The sequence below is a fragment of the Poromitra crassiceps genome (genome assembly GCF_964638095.1).
Source record: "Poromitra crassiceps genome assembly, chromosome: 6".
NCBI classification, from domain to species: Eukaryota; Metazoa; Chordata; class Actinopteri; order Beryciformes; family Melamphaidae; genus Poromitra; species Poromitra crassiceps.
The window spans coordinates 27,449,347-27,468,947 of record NC_139627.1 but is presented as its reverse complement, the minus strand read 5'-3'; the positions used below and the strand labels follow the sequence as shown (position 1 = coordinate 27,468,947).

The following is a 19,601-nucleotide window of genomic DNA, read 5'->3' as shown; positions in this document are numbered from 1 at the left end:
AAAAGAACGGGGTAAAATGCATTTTAAAAGATCGATACTGGGATTTATGTATCGATACTTGTTCCTTCACATGAATATCTATTCAATATCGACATCTCTGCTACATCGGCTCTGCTATGCTCAGTTTGCTGCTGAAAATGGTCCCAAGAAGAAGACATTTCAGTGCACTTGGTGCAAGACCTTGCCCTATAAAGCAAGTGACACAATCTAGAAATGTTGACACTGACTGAATGCTTGCTCATCTGCTATAGATCAATAATATCAACCAATTAATTTTATATTTATATAGCGCCAAATCACAAGAGTTATCTCAAGGCACTTTACAAATAGAGCAGGTAGAAGACCAACTCTTTATTTTAGACCCAACAATTGAAACAATTCTCACATGCACTGGTGATTTTACTGCACAGGTCATGTGGCAATGGAAACAATTTCCCAATAAGAGCATGCCCTTAGTGATGACGACAAGGAAAGACCCGTTTAAGGGGAAGACCTCTTTCTTAATGTTCCAGATGTACCATTTCTTGAAATAGATGGAGATCGAATAGGAGGTAGATAGATAGATAGATAGGAGCGCTGTGTGGGCCTGTAAATTAATCAATAGGCAGGAACCAGGATCAAATCATGTAGGGCAGGGGTTCCCAACCTTTTTCGTGCCAAGGACCGGTAGATACATGGAAAAAAAAGTTGCGGACCGGTTGTCAATTTTAATGGTTTTAGTTACATACATATATATTTACTCACCAGGTGGCGACAAAGGGTAAATAACAGCCTTTTGTGTTGTACTGTATGTAGCCTACAGTATTCATGTTTTTGTTTCAACTACAAACATAAATAAACGTCAACTTGAAACTATGTTTCAACTACCACACACAGCCTATAATATTATAGCCTAGGTTTATTTTTTTTTAAATTGACCGGGCTCGCGGCCCGGTACCAAATGCGTTGCGGCCCGGTACCGGTCCGCGGCCTGGTGGTTGGGGACCACTGATGTAGGGGATCTAAGTACGACTCTTTTGTAAAATAGAAAAAAGGAATAGTATAAAGTGTCAATGGCGAACTTAAAAAATGTCCCAGGCAACACTGTTCTGTTTGAGAAAGTTAAAAAGCCTTTATTGCTCCATGGCTATACAATATACAAAAGATAAAAACAGCCATTGACACTTTATACCGGCGATCCTCAAAGTCCGGACTCCGGTCCGCATCCGGACCGAGATGCCGTCCTATCCGGACCGAGCCCTGTAACCTACAAATCATTGATAACTTACATTTTCACGGAGCGTTTCTATTTTAACCGGCACATGCTTTTCTAGTCTTTACGGTAATACTGGTTCATCTGCCAGGAAGCTCACAGACCAATGCATGCGCTGTAAATCATCACACGTGGTGCTACTCGGCCAATCAAATAAGCGAATCGTTTCTCTCTGTTGCTTCGTTCTCAGTGGTGCTGCGAGACACACGGACAGAGGCGAGAGATAGTAATTTCACATGGTGTGCTCAAAAGAAACCACTCTTACACGTCCATTCATTGTTCTTACGGGCAGATCAAAACCAGTATGTCTCGTGTGAAGTGCGGTGCGATCCTGACCGGTCTATGGAAGCGCCACACATGAGCAAACACACATACACACACCAGGGCACACTCACTGCCCACCGCAACAGCATGCGAGGTTTGCATTGCAATTGCATTGATCGACAGACAGACCGACAGACAGATACGGAGCTCACTTATCTCAAGAGAAAAGGTTGTTTGTTGGCTGAGAGTGTTAAATGTGAAATGGAGTGAAGAAAAGGGGAAACGCATTTCTCTTAAATTAAAGCACTTCATTTTAAGATAAACATTTTTCCAAAGCACTCTGTTGTATGTTATTTGTAAATGCATTATTTTACTTGAAATGAGAAAAGAACATTTATTTATTATAGTAGGCTAGTTATGTAGCTATAATTAATCCAGTTAAATATGAAAACTGTAAATAAGCATTGTTGATGTTTATTTTGATTTAACAGTCAGTTGTTGACTACATACAGACGTACCATTAGGCTACTTCAATCATTGAGTTCAATGGCACTGAATCATAGCGCAAGCTACGTTACAATGTTCCGGACCTTTGCTTGAGGACATTTTCTCTAACTGGACCTTTTTGAATTTTAATTGAGTGCCCCTGCTTTATACTATTCAGTTTTCCTATTTTTCAAAGTTGACGAACTTAGATCCTCTACATTATTTGTACCATTTCTTGAGTCGTTTGAACACCAATGGAGATGAATTGCCGCAAAGAGCGCAGACAAGTCATCATGCTTATCTTAAGTACCGGGATTGGAATTTGATTTATTTTGACTCCCCCCTGAGGCCAATATTTCTTAACTCATGGGATGACAGGCCACCAAAACCTCAATATACAAGCTACTTGTGAGTTTATGTGACTTTTGTTTACGAGCCATGGTTTGCTTGTAATTGGACAGCGTGAACCTAAATGACCCACATACAAAAATAAAACAGAACCTTTCCACTACAGTTTGGACCAAAGAAGATGACCTGTAGATGTGATGCTTCTATATAAGCACAGTGATTCAGTGTGGTATTGTGTTGTCTTTATCCATCAGGTGTGTCCAGAGCAACATTGTCCTGCTCACTCAGGCCTTCCGCAAGAAGTTTGTCATCCCAGACTTCCAGTCCTTCACCTCCCATATTGATGAGCTATATGACAGTGCCAAAAATCTGTCTGGAGGACAGGTGTGTTGTGGAGCAATCTGTCTTTTTTTCTCCCAGTGCAACATCATTATTTAGCCCATACAGTTTTATCATGCCCATCCATTTCATAGATTCATTATCATCTTCCTTCTAATCACACAGTGTACATAACCATATCTGTACATAACCCATTTCACATATATGTTTTACTTTTATTTGTATTGTGTTCGTTGTGTATATACTTTTTACATTTGACATTATTTTATACATTTCTGAATTTGTTACATTTTTCTTATGTTTATTACATTGTTCTTTTTCTTATTGAGCTTTATGTTGACACCTGCACCAAGAGAAATTTCTTGTACTTGGTGAAAAAGTTTCTGATTCTGATTATTAGTAGATAAGAGCTGTGCACCCTGGTCCCCAGGATCCAGATTCCTGCTGGTTTTCTATCCTCCCAGGTAGTTACCGTAATTGCACTAACCTGGTGTTACAGGTGTAAATCAGTCTGTGATTAGATAACTAGAATGAAAACCAGCAATGCTCTGTATCCTGACCAGTGTTGGGGGTAACTCATTACAAAAGTAACATATTACATATAATATATTACTTTTAGCAGTAACTCAGTAATATAACTTATTACTTAGGAAATTGGATTTCAGTAATATTATACCAGTTACTTTGTCAAGTAACTCAAGTTACAAATTGAGTTACATTTTTAAAAATCAAAGCACATATTTAAAAAAGATACAATCATTTCCTAATCAAACTGTGTGTTTTTATGCAAATAGCCACTATAGATGACAATAACAAAGGAAAAGGATAACATTTAGAATTTTGGATTGTTTACACTGACTTCAAGGCGGTTGAAATTATTTTTCGGGATGGTTCCGGGGCGGCGATGTCATTCTGCTGCTGCTGTTGTTTTGGTAAAAGTAATGCAAAAGTAGTGTAATAAGTAACGAGTTGCTCTACACAGACAGTAATATTGTAAAGTAACTTATTACTTTCAAATGGAAATAACTAGTAATATGTAGTATATTACATTTTGATAGTAACTTGCCCAACACTGATCCTGACTCTGTTACCACACTCCTAAAATATCCACTCTAGAATACTTGAAAGGATAATACCAGTGTTTGTAAGTTTTTGCCAATCATCTACATTGTAGCCTGGGTAAACCCAGCCCCCACGTGACCTGCTCTCATACCTGCTCTGAGAGCAGGTCACGTGGGGGCTGGGTTTACCCAGGCTATCTACATTGCCCCTCTACATTATTGCTGGTGGAGTCTGCACAGTTGGAGACATCATGGCTTGTTTTCCTCAGTTCAGAAGAAGCATTTGCTGCCTGTCATTCTTGTACAGTGTAAAAGACAACTTCCGTAGACCTGAATTTGCCTGAGATAGATAATCGATCACTGTATAAACATGAAACCTTAATTTGGTTTTATCATTTCATTGTTCCTGAGTTGACTGTCAATCACCCGACACGCACTGGGAAACATGGAAATCTCTACCTGGAAATAATCCCGCAAAAGCACTGTCACATCCATGTCTTCTTATTTAGGGTATGTTTTATGAGTAGCCAAGTTTTCCTTCAATGGTAACAGCCTCAGCTGAGGGTTTGACCTTCTGTCAGTCAGTGGTGTCAGTTATTTATTGAAACCCGAGCCTCAGCAGACGTCAGTGGTGTCAGGTGAACCACCACTGTGCCTGAACAAATCCAGCTCTCCTCCTCTCTCCTCAGGTTGCTGACTATATCCCACAGCTTGCCAAATTCAGCCCTGACCTGTGGGCCGTTTCTTTGTGTACGGTTGATGGACAAAGGTAAGACGGACCGTTAGCAGGACCAAACATACAAGGGATATTGTAGACCTTTGGATTTTAGTCTTATTCTCCCTTTGCCCAAGCCATTTTTTTACCCACAAAACAGCTTCTTAGGATTCCTATTTTAAATCACTGGTACCACTAGCTGCAAGCTAAACAAGCAAATAGTAAACTTGTTGTCCCCCACGCAATATAAGGCATAACTCCCCCTGCTCTGCCTCTGATTGCCTTACCCTGATTTTTTTTTTTACCCTAACCTTAACCAGTCGTCACTCCTAATGCCTAAACTCACCAATCAGAAGTCCTCATGCCTAAACCCAACCTCCTCATGCCTAAACCCAACCCAATCAGAGGCAGAGTAGGGGAGGCCATGTATTCGCCATACTGGGGGGGGGGGGGGGGGGGGGTTGCACAGTGATGTAGTTCCACCCTTGGGTCAATCCCATTCATATTAATTGACAATGCCGCCCCCTAGCAGAACAAACTCAACATTGCAGTGTGACGGACAGACAGACGACAGACAGACAGAAACCAATCCATAGTCTCCCCTTTGGTGGGGGACAATTATTTGCTAATTTACTAATGATGATCAATGAGGAATGCTAATGAACCAGTTTATAAAAGGGGAAAGTGGGCAATCTCTGTCTGTTCTGTTTGTTTAAATTTTTGTCCCACTGATGAGGTCATAGTGATGTCATAAGAGCAAAATCATCTGAGCTGACGATGCGATCAGGGCCAGCTCGGCGAGCTGCAGGGCGAGGCCGCTAGTGAGCCCAGGAATCGAGTATATTAAATTTCAGTGCCAGTACAGAAACTTTTCGCCGTATTGCAAAAAGGAGGAGGGAAAATCCTTTAACACAATCCGTCTTGACCTCTGAATAGTGTATGTTTTAATCTAAAGTACTTCATAGAGGCTGCGCTTTACTATTTCCCAGAATGCACTTTCCTATCTTGAGTGTGGGTGGTGTAACTTGATGATGTCAACAGATGATTGGTGATTGTAAAATTCCAGTATGTGTATTGTGTTTTGTGTAACAGAGGAAGTTGTAAAGATAACACAAGGACTGAACGGACAATTTGATTTTGTTATCATGCTGCCCGCTGTGTCATCGATGCTCATGACTTGCTGTAAAAAAAAAAAAAGGTTTCTATGAATGGACAATGAATCTTGCCATGCATGTATTAATTTCGCTGCCACTTGTAGAGATTTCTAGGTACTCCACATCTGTAAGTTAAATTTTTTCTGTTTGGTCATTCCTAATGTATCCCTGCTTTATAACTCTTGATGTTTTTTACTTTCCCTAGACACACAGTCGGAGACACCAAAGTCCCCTTCTGTCTGCAGTCCTGTGTCAAGCCCCTGAAGTACGCCATCGCTGTTCACGACTACAGCACGGACTATGTGCACAGTTTCATTGGGAAGGAACCCAGCGGCCTGCGCTTCAACAAGCTTTTCCTGGATGAGGACGGTGAGCGTTTCAGGGTTTTATTTGAGAAGAGTATGAGAGGAAAACGGCTACACGGACATGGATGAGTGATTTTTATTTAAGGCCAACAGCAGCTTGAATTCCCATACACTCGCAGATCCACCTCGCTGTTCACAAACTAGCCTTTGTTTTTTTAAAGGAGATGTTTTTGTAGGTCTTTTTGGTATTTGGAATAGAGTCAAGCAGTACAATTTGTGTTCTGGAACAAGCAGAAAGGCTTGGTCATACTGCGTTTTACTTGTGCATATTTGGATGGAGAGTGCATATTTGGATGGAGAGTGGGCTTCTGTATGTCGTAAAATGGGATTCTTCTGCTTGGGAGTGCCTAAAGAGCAAAGGACTGGTTGTGTCAAAGCAATCAGTCTTTCCTAATGTCTTCGTGGGAATGCATGTGATCATTGTTAGTGGTGCAATCCCGGAGACAAAAATGGATTTGGATTATAGTGCAATTTAATCAGTATCACATCCTCTTAGTGTACAGAGTGACAACCTAACTGGAATTGATTAAAAGCTTCAGTGCTGTTTTTTTTTGCGAGGGGTTTGTAAACAAGGGAGTGAATTGGCAAAGTCTGAAGATCGGAAAATAAGTTTGGTAAAGAGAGTGTCTTATACATACAATTAACAAAAGAAGTGTTTGTTTGGAAAATATGTACAGTATAGAATCATGTGAACCTACCCTAGAGATGTCTGTATCCACAGCTAAGCATACCTTCTGTCTGCATGTTAGTCTTTTTATGTAGGTTGTGTTTTATATACACACCCTTTAAATGTGCATTCAGCTATTGAGGTTAACAAGGGTGCCAGGTTGGATGCCTTTTTCATGAAGTAGAGCCCACGTGCAGACAGTGTCTATGCTGTAATCATGACGATAAATGTGATTCGAGTCCAAGGTTGTTGCCAGTTAGAGGAAACCCCCCTAATCCCCCAGCTAGTACTCATCATATCCTGTGTGCTCTGCTCTGCTAGTAGGCTCACCCTTTTGCTTTTGGACCTCTCTCTTGTTGTTGTCTAAGAGGATCATGTGCCAGTGAAGAAACCTAGGCCATGTAACAGCCATGCTTGTACACTCTCACATGTGATGCAGGCAGGGCCAGTGAAGAAACCTAGGCCATGTAACGGCCATGCTTGTATGCTCTCACATGTGATGCAGGCAGGGCCAGTGAAGAAACCTAGGCCATGTAACGGCCGTGCTTGTATGCTCTCACATGTGACTCAGGCAGGGCCAGTGAAGAAACCTAGGCCATGTAACGGCCGTGCTTGTATGCTCTCACATGTGATGCAGGCAGGGCCAGTGAAGAAACCTAGGCCATGTAACGGCCATGCTTGTATGCTCTCACATGTGATGCAGGCAGGGCCAGTGAAGAAACCTAGGCCATGTAACAGCCGTGCTTGTACACTCTCACATGTGATGCAGGCAGGGCCAGTGAAGAAACCTAGGCCATGTAACAGCCGTGCTTGTATGCTCTCACATGTGACTCAGGCAGGGCCAGTGAAGAAACCTAGGCCATGTAACAGCCGTGCTTGTACACTCTCACATGTGATGCAGGCAGGGCCAGTGAAGAAACCTAGGCCATGTAACAGCCGTGCTTGTACACTCTCACATGTGACTCAGGCAGGGCCAGTGAAGAAACCTAGGCCATGTAACAGCCGTGCTTGTACACTCTCACATGTGACTCAGGCAGGGCCAGTGAAGAAACCTAGGCCATGTAACAGCCGTGCTTGTACACTCTCACATGTGACTCAGGCAGGGCCAGTGAAGAAACCTAGGCCATGTAACGGCCATGCTTGTATGCTCTCACATGTGACTCAGGCAGGGCCAGTGAAGAAACCTAGGACATGTAACGGCCGTGCTTGTACTCTCACATGTGACGCAGGCAGGGCCAGTGAAGAAACCTAGGCCATGTAACAGCCGTGCTTGTATGCTCTCACATGTGACGCTGGCAGGGCCAGTGAAGAAACCTAGGCCATGTAACAGCCGTGCTTGTATGCTCTCACATGTGACGCTGGCAGGGCCAGTGAAGAAACCTAGGCCATGTAACGGCCGTGCTTGTATGCTCTCACATGTGACGCAGGCAGGGCCTCCCCTCACGTCCTTGTTTAGTTTACCCAACCACAACCTGTGAAGGGCAGAGAAAGAGCCCACTGAGCACTTGACCTCATTGCAAAATCACATATTTGCCTAGGTATAGCCCAATGTTAGACCCAGCAATGTTTACGCATATAAAAACATTCAAATAATGCATAAACAGCTGGAAATATCACAAATATACACCAGATAAGTTTATATTAATGTACAAGATAATGCTTTACTTCTGTTACTTACCCCTAGGGTTGCAATATTCAAAGTTGGAAACTTTCCATGGGAATTAAGGGGAATATATGCGAATAAACTGGGAACTTTGGGCATCATTTATACTAGCTGTATTTACCTTGTCATATAGACATAAATATAAACAAACATTTTGTTTTGTCATAAGCCGATGATTACTATTTTATTGATCATTTTATTGCATGTTCTATTGATGTAAGGTGTGTGAGTGAGTTCCCAGATGGTTCTGTGAAACATTCTGTGAAACAAACCCTCTGGCAGGATCAGGTTAGGGGGTAATAATAGGGAATACCTTTATTTTATTCAACATTAATGGTTTTTGTTGTTCAATGAAAAGAATCCATTATAAAGTTCTACTCACAAATAAAGTAAAAAGAATCATATTTTTTATAACAATAATGCATGTCTGCTTATGACAAAACAAAATGTCTGTATAAGACAAGGTGAATACAGTCAGTATAAATTACCCCCAAAATGTCCAGTTTATTTCCATGGAAAGTAAATATTGGGAGCATGCAAAAAAACCATCACAATTTCCAAAATTCCTGAGCTTACATTTTTGGAAATTTGCAACCCTACTTACCCCAGAAGACGCAGTAGTAGACCAGGGCCTGAAATTCACGTTGCAAACTAGGAGGCAATTCCCCCTTATGGGATTTATAGATTTTTTTTTGGGGGGGGGGGGGGGGGGGGTATATAGACTTTGGGAGGATTTATTTGGTAGCCGGCTAAAGATTTTGGCCATTTGAAGCCAGATTTAGCGGAATATCGTTCTATTATACAATCAATGGGAATATCAGATGTTGCGATGTCATTATTCAGTGTTTTTTCTGATTTCTCCCCCATTTTCTCAGCAATTGTACTTGGCCAAGCCCCCCCCCCCTCCCTCCCGCTGCAGCAGCTCACTTGCATGTTGTTCGCTCACGTCTCTTTTTGTCTTCTCCTTCTCTCTCTTTCTCGCTCTCAACAGTCATGGCTGTATCTGTAGGTAGCTCACATTTGAATGAATGAATCAGCAGTTATCAGGAAAACACGGCTCCACATGACAGAAAGCGATCAGGAAACGCTAAAATCGCAGATGTCATACAGAAACAAAACAAAAATGAGGGAAACTAAAGTAACTAAGCTACAAAATAGCCTACAGCCTTTTAAAAACATATTTTCCTGGTTCACTTGCACTTTTGATTGGGAGGAGAAGGCAGGTGAACTGAGACAGCCACCACCTCCGTCTTACTCAACGGCACTAGATGCTGTGCCTCGGCTGGATCCTGTCTGACAGACAGGCCAGTCATATGCATTCAGCAACGTTCTGCACCATCGGCTTAACATAGACATTCGACCCCCGCAAGCACTGCGGGACCAGTCCCGCTTTATAAGTTCAAAATTAGCGGGAATTGCTGAAAATAGGTGCAATACCCACAATCCCATACCAAATTTCAGGCCCTGAGTAGATGTCTGGAAAACTTTCACTTTTAAACCTATAACCATTTAGATGTCTTTTAAACAGCTAATCAGTTATAACTTTGCTCAGTGGGAGGGCTCATTTCAGGGAACACATTTTTTTAGTCCACTGAACACGAAGTCCCACTATCACTGTCAATCTGAACAAAATGAATATCTCAGGACCAAAGCATTTAAATACGTTTATAAATAAAAACATTGCAAGTGAGTGGACACTTGTGTGGGACCTCTTGTTCAACAACCTTTTATTTGATTTGATTTGATTTGATTTGATTTGATTAGATTTTATTCCGGTGTGCAAGATCAGTTCAGCTTTTTAAAATGGATTGCAGTCAGATGTCTTCGCTTCTGAGGGGGAAATAGGCCAGAAGAAGTCATTGTTACCTCACTAGCTAACATGATGATTAACCTAAACACAAAACCTTATTTATGTAGTTGGTTATTTATTTGTTTGTCTAGTTGAAGCCAATTGTTCTTTGGTGTCATGACAGATGATTAGTTTGACTCAATGCTGCTTGGTGAGTACGGTATTTGGGCCAGTAAACCTGTGAGCCTGAGACCGTTTCTCTGGACAGAAATTGTTTTGTGCCAATCTTTGGGGATGTTGGATATAATTGCAAAGGTCAATTTGTACATCTTAGAAATAGAATACATGATCCATAGCCTACATGTAAAATGCTGCATTCAAGACAAGTCTGAACTTGGAAGTTTCAACTTGAGTTTTACGACTTCTGACATCATTGCGTTCATGCTGTTTTTAACTCTGGGTTAAAAACACATACACCGCCAACATGACTAGCTAGATAAGTAATGTTAGCTAATAGCTACCAAACACTGCTAGCTAATTTCACTGGTAAAATAGCTGTTAAATTCAACATATTCCTATAATTAGAGCGAAATATAAACACTAAGGGTGGAACAATACGCGTATTCATATTGAACTGTTTAGGTACGAAGCTTTAAGTTCAATACCCATTGCAGACCAAACAAATCTTTCGCTGCTGAACAGTGCAAGTCTTCTACAAGGTCAAGGATATCATGGTTAGAGCCCGAACGATATAGAATTTTTGAGCGCGATACCGATTTTAGGGAGTAAAACATTTCCGATACCGATATATCGTCTGATATTCTTTACGTGTAATATATATATAAACACAAATCTTTTGCAGTAATGATCCATAGAAATATGGTTATCAAACATGTGACAAAGATATGTATTGGAGGCAGGGTATTTTAGTTTAATTCTCCAACAATAAGCATAACATTCTTTAAAAATGACTTCAAAACTCAAACTGTGCAACTATATACATATAAATAAAAACACCTATATACATATAAATACAAAGTGTCATATATATTATATTTGAGCTGGAACCAAACTAGTTTGCAATGCATGTGTTCTATTGTGCACAGGGGCAACGTTATTGAAAGGGGAAATGATGGGGTCATCGTTTATTAACTTTCCAGTACGTATTTCACAAACTAACGTTAACTTACCGTGAAGACACGACACTAGTCCACAACACCACGTCTGTCTGCTCAGCCTGCTGCTTCAGTCTGTCTCCGCTTGCGCTTCACGCTCTGATCAGATTCATCACAAAAGCTGAGCACACACACACTTTTTTTCTCCCTCTCTCTCCACAAACATGTGCTGCAGTGCTAAATGTAATTGAGTGCCTGGAACACCTCCCTAGGGAGGCAACCAGGTGGCATCCTTACCAGATGCCCGAACCACCTCAACTGGCTCCTTTCTACGTGAAGGAGCAGCGGAGTCCCTCACGGTCACGGATGACTGAGCTTCTCACCTTGTCCCTAAGGAAGATGCCAGCCACCCTCCTGAGAAAACCCATTTTGGCCGCTTGTATCCGCGAAATAAATTAAAATGTTAAAATTAAGGATTTTTTGGGGGGCATTTCTACTTTTCTGCTGTATCGAAAACATACCAAACTGTGACACCGCTATGTCTTATTGAACCGAACCGTGAATTTTGCAAACGTTACACCCCTAATAAACACATTGCATAATTACAGTACACATCAAATTAGGTCAACAAACACTTACTACGGAGGCCACCATGTTTGACGATGTCAGCTAAAACCGGAGCTCTGAAATGATACCCGAATTTCCGACCTCGATAACCTTTCAATTCATTTTTTACAAGTCGGAACTCATTTTTCCTAGTTCCAAGGTGTCTTGAATGGAGCAACTTGCCCCACGTAGGCCAGCCACAGCTACATTTCATCTCCAATAGTGAGTAACAATCTTGAATCAGTGTGCTCTAAAAGTGTTTCATTTAATTGCATCCATACTTGCTGTCAAGCCACGTTTGTTCTGTCTATAGACACAGAAGATAAAACATTCATAATATTAGACACAGAAGATAAAACATTCATAATATTAGACAGAAGATACAACATTCATAATATTATTATGAATGTTTACACCTTGATCTGAGATCCTGTACAGCACGTTTACTGACCTCTTGTTCTTTTGCAGATAAGCCCCACAACCCCATGGTGAACGCCGGCGCTATTGTTTGTACGTCACTGATAAAGGTAAAAGCATTCACTTTTTTTTTTTTTTTTTATGACCATGTGTGTAATTTTCACTGGAATCCCAGGTAGATAATCACCCAGTCTTGTTTGGTCGGCATCAACAAGCTGCTTTCATCAAGTAGATAACATCAGGGTCAACATAAATATTTGTGGCAGATAAGACTTGACTGTTTCACAATATATACATGTGACCTAGTTTTGTTTGAACACAAGAAAATCACCCTCACTACCATTCACAGTAATGCAATTTTACTGATTCAATATGCTGCGGGCACTCCCATTTGCCAAATGATTTTCAGTAATTGATCATTTTGTTACATTTTTACATTTTTATACACTATGGACTCCAGTGTCCAACTGTGTTGTCAGCACTTTGTTGAAAATGACTCTTGGCTTGACTGAGGGATGTGTAGGATGTCACCTTAGTCCACTTCCTGCGACTCGGCATGGCGATTAAGATGTGTGCTAATCCTTCCTGAGATGGACTTAGCACCAAACACACGATGACGTGCTATTATTGTCCCCGCTGAAAATAACCTGCACACAGAGTGAGGCGAGTGCAGACAGACAGACAGACAGACAGACAGACAGACCGACTGACAGAACCTGTTCATGAAGGTAGATGGCGAGTTAGAAAACATGTCACCCGCCAAAGCCACCCCATCATGTCATTACAGAGTTTGGTGTCACCGCTCTTCTTATTCAAATAAACGGCACTCTATTTTTTCTTCACACTGGAATGACACTAGAGAGATTCAGAGTACAGAGGACTTATGCCTACCCCACACTACAGGATTTTCAAATCCTTGAAGATTATAAAAATCTTGAGAGCCCACACACTACAGGACAGAGAGAGACGATTTTTTAACATTTCAATCTTGGGACACACACACAATCGCGTCTGTTCAAACGCAACCCCACACACTAGAAGATTATGCCGAAGATTCACCTTGGAAGCAGGGCTCGACATTAACTTTTAAAATGCCTATTCAGTGTGCGCACCGGGTGTAGTAGTAGTAATAATGATAATAATAATAATACATTTGTGTCATTTCGTTTTCTAAACAAATATTATTTTTTGTTTTTATAATGCATTTGCACTGAAAGGATTTGTTTAACTAATATTTGCGCGGACAGCCGCGTCCATTCGGGGTGTAGGCCTACTGTGCACGGCCAGGCGAAAACCGTCTGCACAGGTGCCTTGTTGTGGAGGGGCGCGTCTGCTGATTTGACTCACTTTTCCGTGCGGACACTCGCCGATGCGGGAAGCATATGAGACCTAAGCGCTTGTTGTAGGCTACATGCTTTGCAGTATAGCATTAGTTTTCCGTCCCGTTCAAAGACGCACAGGTATTTCACCTCGATGACAATTTCCTCGTTCTTTGTTTCTGTGCGGGGCTGCGGGCGGACGCGGACCAGATTATTTTGCGAAAAACTGTAATGGAAACGCAGCTACTACTGGCTCTCTGCTCAAGATGCAATCGCCTGTCGGGTTGTAAATATCTAACATGTTAGATATGCCCGATTCACAATCGGGAAGAGGCAGTCTTCCCGATTGTGAATCTTTGAACCCCACACACTACAGGATCATTTGGGAAGATTATCTGCCCGACGCGCATCAAATCGGGAGCACCCCCGAGAAAATCGGGAGGGGGGAATCTTGGCCATAATCTTGCAAATTATCCTGTAGTGTGGGGTAGGCATAAGTCACTCAAATGAATTGTTCACTATCCAACAAATCGACAACCACATTGCAGCTAACAGGTTAACCCGTCACCGCTAAGAGTAGGCCTGGCTTAAATGCCATCTACCGGTACACTATATCATGTAGATAGCGGTTGTCACAAAGGCATCGTTCCCCTCTGTTAGCCTTTCTGTTAATATTCAGTCTTAAGGTTAATTGTTAATGTTCAGTTCACTGTTCGATTATTTGCGCTCACCCCACACACACACACACACACACACACACACATACACGCACACACACACACACACACACACACACACACACACACACACACACACACACACACACACACACACACACACACACAAAAGAGCTGACTGACACCTTTTGTGTGCCAGCTCTATTGTTTTTCAAAAGCCATGAAACTCTAATGTCGATCTTTGTTTTTAAATATCCTGGAATCAGCTTTAACATTTCGGGGGTTTACTTTGCTGCATTATGAAGTTTAGACTTGCTACAGTGTGGAGCTTTTTTATGTATTGCTACAAAAAGGTCGACTAAAAGATTTCTGCTTAGCCACAGCTTTTTCTGGAGATGAATCTGCTGGGCTGAGATTTTCACCACAGCCACCTAGACTCTCAACTGTTATCATCTTATTAGGTTATTGTCATCGTCAGTTCATTCCCATTGGTTTCATTCTAAGAAACAATGTGGTAGAATAGAAATGCTTGGAGGTGGAATTGTTTGCAAGTGCCAAATCATCCACAGTATGCATGAAGAGAACGTTGAAGTATGTGGCTTGTTTGCTCTAGATTTGACCTCTTACACTTTACAGTAGTTACTGTAGCAAGCAACCCGCGCCAAAAGAGGACCACTGTCACAAGACTCAGGGCCCGGGACACGTACACGTATGTTGTCGGTGTCCACATGTTGTCAGAGTCCCATTCTCTTGTTTGATTTAGTTTTTTTTTTTTCCACCTGTACTTCTTGTGCATTGCATCACCATGCACATATATCCTTGTTTAACTTGAGCGCATTTTCCCACATGTTCAAGAGAGGAAACCTTCAGAGACATTCACATTCATCTGCAAACCAATTGCTTCCCTCTGGGAAGATTGTTTGGACCAAACCACATGATGTGAAATGTCTAGGCTTGATAGAGCATGATGACATCCATTCATGGCATCAGAAATGCTGCTGTTGTTGTGGCATTACAGCAAACATTTATCCAATCACTCACCAACCAGAGACTGTATGACTCTCCCTTAGTCACTACAATGCAAGTGCATCTGCTTTGTGATGATGGTAGTCTTTTATTAAGTCAAGCAATGAGTTGCACTTCCTAAATCCTGAGCGGGTTTAGATACACAAGGCGAGCTGACGTTAAAAAGAAAAGAGAGAGACACCTGCACCCGAGTCGATATCCTGTAGTGGAAAATTGAGCAACATTGTTGGAGGTAACAAAGCAACATGTTAAAGTACTCAAGTTACTTATTTTTTGGGGGTAAGTAGTAACTTAATGCATTTGATTTTCAATTCTTTCAATTCATTATAGCTTACTTTTTAAAAATTGAATGTTCATTGTTTCAGTTCATTTTGCCTGAAATATACCGGTAGTAGAAAACGGTAATGCTGCGGCATGTCTTTGAAGTAACACAAAAGTTCTCTAACAGAGTTACTTTGACTAAATAGTATTGTTGTAACACGACTAGTTACTTTTTAAGCTAAGTAATAAAGTAAAAATAATAATTACTTTTAAAAGTAACTTCCCCCCAGCACTGTTAGACAACATGATGACTGATGAGGCAGTTGAGTGTAATAAATGATCCACTGAGGAACATCAAAACAGCAGGCGTCTGTCTTCTTTCTAATCATGTGCAGAAATCATCTGACACCTGGGTTTAGGTCACATGGTGCTCAGGGTTTGTTTTGGTGGGATGAGAGCATGTCAGGACAGGGAGAGACTGCCAACAAACTGACTTCAAAACACAATGTTATCGCATTGGAATGACTGAGTCTCAAACAGCCAGTCATACAGATACTTGAATGAATGAGGCTGTTGGCTTACCCAAAATGCACTGCCATGCTGGTTCGTAAGGGGAAAAGGCTATGGGATTTTAGAATGGGGATTTCGGTTAAATGCGTGAAATAACTAAGGTCTGTGGTTAACACAAGCTTATGGGAGTGGAATTTTGTCTTCAGCAGGATAATCTTCACAAACGAGGACTACTTTTATGACTTTTGAAACGTTTTCTGAAAATCATGTAAAAAAAGAAAAAAAAGGAAAAAACGCATTTACGCTTTATTTCTGCAGTACTATATAACTAATAATGAAAGTGGGCATCAGTCAGGTTCCCATATGATGGTTTCAGTATTAATATCTTGGATTATGAGTTGAGTTGAGTCAGAAATGTATACTGAATTTCAGTTTCAGTATTAGACGATGTGATTGCTGGAAGGAGTATGGAACAGTTTGTCTTTATTTGATGAACGATGGCCACGTTAATATTACAATACTATAATTGAGGGAACTTTGACTCCATGCTGCTGTTATCAATGAAAAAGCCATCTACACTGGTACATATTGTAACACAGCCTGTGTAGCCTGGTTTATTACTTCCTGGCATTTGAAGCTGGAATCCTGGACCTTTTCCAGTAATAAATAGTTGCTTTATCAGCTGAACCAGAGTCAGGTTGCACAATACCACTTGGCAGTATTACCATAGACTACTACTGACATTTTTGAGTGCAGCTAGCTACAGTAGCATTCTTCTAGCCAACCCAAAGAACTTAGACTAAAATCAATTTTTGTTAATGTTAATGTCACAATATTTACACCATCACAAGCCATTATATTATATTATATTATATTATATTATATTATACAAGAAGTAAGCATATATTGCCTAATGTTGGTGTTACAGAAGTTAAATGACCTGGCCAGGGAAACAATTTTAATAATGACTAGAGTGGGAAGTAACTGGTTACTGGCGAGCCATGCTGGCTGCTAGACTTTCTCTGATGATTTAACTGATAATATACTGTAATTAATAAATTACATATGCGGTTGTTTGGTTGTACTCTGAACATCAAAGCAGAGAAATATAGGGGGGGGGATCCTGGATTTCAGCTTTATTTTATTTTATTATCTGTGCCTTTGCCCCACTCTTACAGAAATCTCAATAAATCAAATTTTCACTAGCACACTGCAGGCAATCCACCACTGTTCAGCCCCTATACCAGTTGGCATCTGACAGTAGTTGTATTGATTGATTGATTGACATTAGACAGGTCAAACTGGTTGCTGACCACTGTCATTCTAACAGCCATAATGGATATGGAGAGATATGCTGCAGTAGACAGTGAAAACAGGTGTGCCGTGTGACATAGGAGTCACTTGTATACACAAAGTCATCAGTCACCCGCAGAAAAAAGTTCAAAGACATAACCTGTCATTTGTCAGAACTGTAATGTATGTCTCTGCCCCCATCCACTCATCATTGTCACCAGTGTATCAATGTGTTTTTGATTTTTATATTTAAGCACAATGTCAAGCTGTTGGTCAGACTAGCCTTTGAACCCCCCTGTGGGAGCTATCTATGGCATGTGTGGCGGCACGCGGGCGGGTCAAACCCCAAACTGTTGTTACATGGTGCTTGAAGGCTACATGTTGCTGTTTTTGTATGTTGTTGCATATTTTCCAGACTTAGGAACTGTGGGAAATAATGACTGCTGCTGCAGGTCAAATGACGTTGGTAATTTTTTCTTCCTTTTCCATATCTATCTCCTCCCCGTCTCCCCCTCCTCCCCCTCTCTCTCTCTCCTCCAACCAGCTCTGTAGAAACCCCATTTAGTGACTCTTTAACACCTCCATCAGTGTCACTTGTTTTTTCTTCTGCACAGTAAACTGTAGAACCTCTAAATGTACTGTCAGTCATACATGTAGCAATAGCTTAATACATTCAAATCCATCCAAAACCTCATTTGCTCGCTATTTTTTAGCTGGCAGCACTGTAAATGTGCATGTGTGTCCATTTTCCTTTTCTTGTTGTTTTTGGGAATAGACATCAGTAAGTTTGTGATATGATATGGAACATGTACACTGGGCTACAAGGAATGAATTACATTCTCAGAGGAAGACAGTTCCTTCCCTTATCAGCCCTTCCTCCCTCCCTCCCCCCCCCCCCTCTCCCTCCCTCTGTTTTGGATGCCAGGCCGTCCAGCAAGCTGATCTCACTGCACACATGACATGACACGTGTTGGCCTAAAAACAAGCAGCGAGCGCATAACACACACACACACACACACACACACACATGCACATCTACAAACACGTAACACACATTTGCCTACATTATGGTAACCCATAATACAAACTTTCTTGCAAACACCCACATCTCTCATGATATAGAAATACTCCAGCAATAAAGCTACAAATCTACGTTTTGCTCCCAAAGGATTTAAAATTATGTCTGTATACTGGATCTCTTTAATCTGGAAAAGTGAAACAATGATTTGATTCGCAAAAAAAAGAAAAGAAAATAAGCTTGTATACTGAGATGTAATGGTTAGACGTGTTGATCTTAAATTGGCTCAACTACAGTAATGCATAAGTCTACTAAATCTCCCTTTCTTCACTCCAAAAGACTTCCCTCCTTTTGCACAAGCCAATCTTAGTTTGTAGTGTGTAATCATAACCACAGCTCATGTGATTTTTACACAGCTTGAATGCAAATCTATACAAATCTGCTAATTCTGTAGATCTAATTAGTCTGTAATAGCATTATCATTTTAGGGATACTATCATGATGCTTTTATTTTTCCTCTGCAGCGTCACTTGTTGAATGAACTCTATTAATGCTTTTTCCCTTTTTATTTCCCTCAGCAAGGTGCAAGCAACGCAGAGAAATTTGACTATGTAAGTATTCAAAGTCAGAGCTGGGTCAAAGAGTAGTTGCAAATACTTTAAAGTCTTGTTTTAACTTCATATATTACGAGACGGGCCGGGTACACTGCATTCAGGAGTCAGAAAAGTGTTCTGTGCTGCGATTGTTTGAACTTTAAGGCATTTGTTTTGTCAAAAACCCATCTGGCAGGGCGTCCGGGTAGTGTAGCGGTAAATTCCCTGCCTACTAACGCGAGGGCCGCAGGTTCGCATCCTCCTGTTACCTCTGGCTTGGTCGGGCGTCCATACAGGTTGGCTGGTGTCTGCGGGGGAAGCCGGATTGAGAGTATTTGTCCTGGTCGCTGCACTAGTGCCTCCACTGGTCGGTCGGGGTGCCTGTTTGGTGCGGAGGGGAACTGGTGGGAATAGCGTGATCCTCCCACGTGCTACATCTTACCGGTGAAGCTCCCGCTGTCCGGTGAAAAGAAGTGGCTGGTTACTGCTCATGTCTCGAAGGAAGCATGGTGCTAGTCTTGGCTCTCCCCAGATTGGCAGAGGGTGGAGCAGCGACTAGGGCAGCAGAGGGAAAAATTGGCCAAGTACAATTGGGGAGAAAATGGGTGGGAAATCGGAAAAAACATAATAAAAAACAACAACAAAATAGGCTAAATCAAACAA

General features: G+C 41.4%; 1 protein-coding gene across 2 annotated transcripts in view; it reads left to right on the top strand.

Moving 5' to 3' along the window:
* Window positions 1-19,601, top strand: part of LOC310778516 (glutaminase kidney isoform, mitochondrial-like) — a 75,796-nt gene that overhangs the window by 23,503 nt on the left and 32,692 nt on the right. For both annotated transcript variants that reach the window (XR_014552776.1, XM_083638966.1), the window contains exons 4-8: window positions 2,605-2,734; window positions 4,440-4,519; window positions 5,825-5,988; window positions 12,293-12,351; window positions 18,924-18,956. Coding sequence is in view for 1 of the 2 variants with exons in the window: in XM_083638966.1 (XP_083495092.1) it covers window positions 2,605-2,734; window positions 4,440-4,519; window positions 5,825-5,988; window positions 12,293-12,351; window positions 18,924-18,956 (466 nt within the window). In the remaining variant the exon portion in view is untranslated. The remainder of the gene's footprint in view (window positions 1-2,604; window positions 2,735-4,439; window positions 4,520-5,824; window positions 5,989-12,292; window positions 12,352-18,923; window positions 18,957-19,601) is intronic.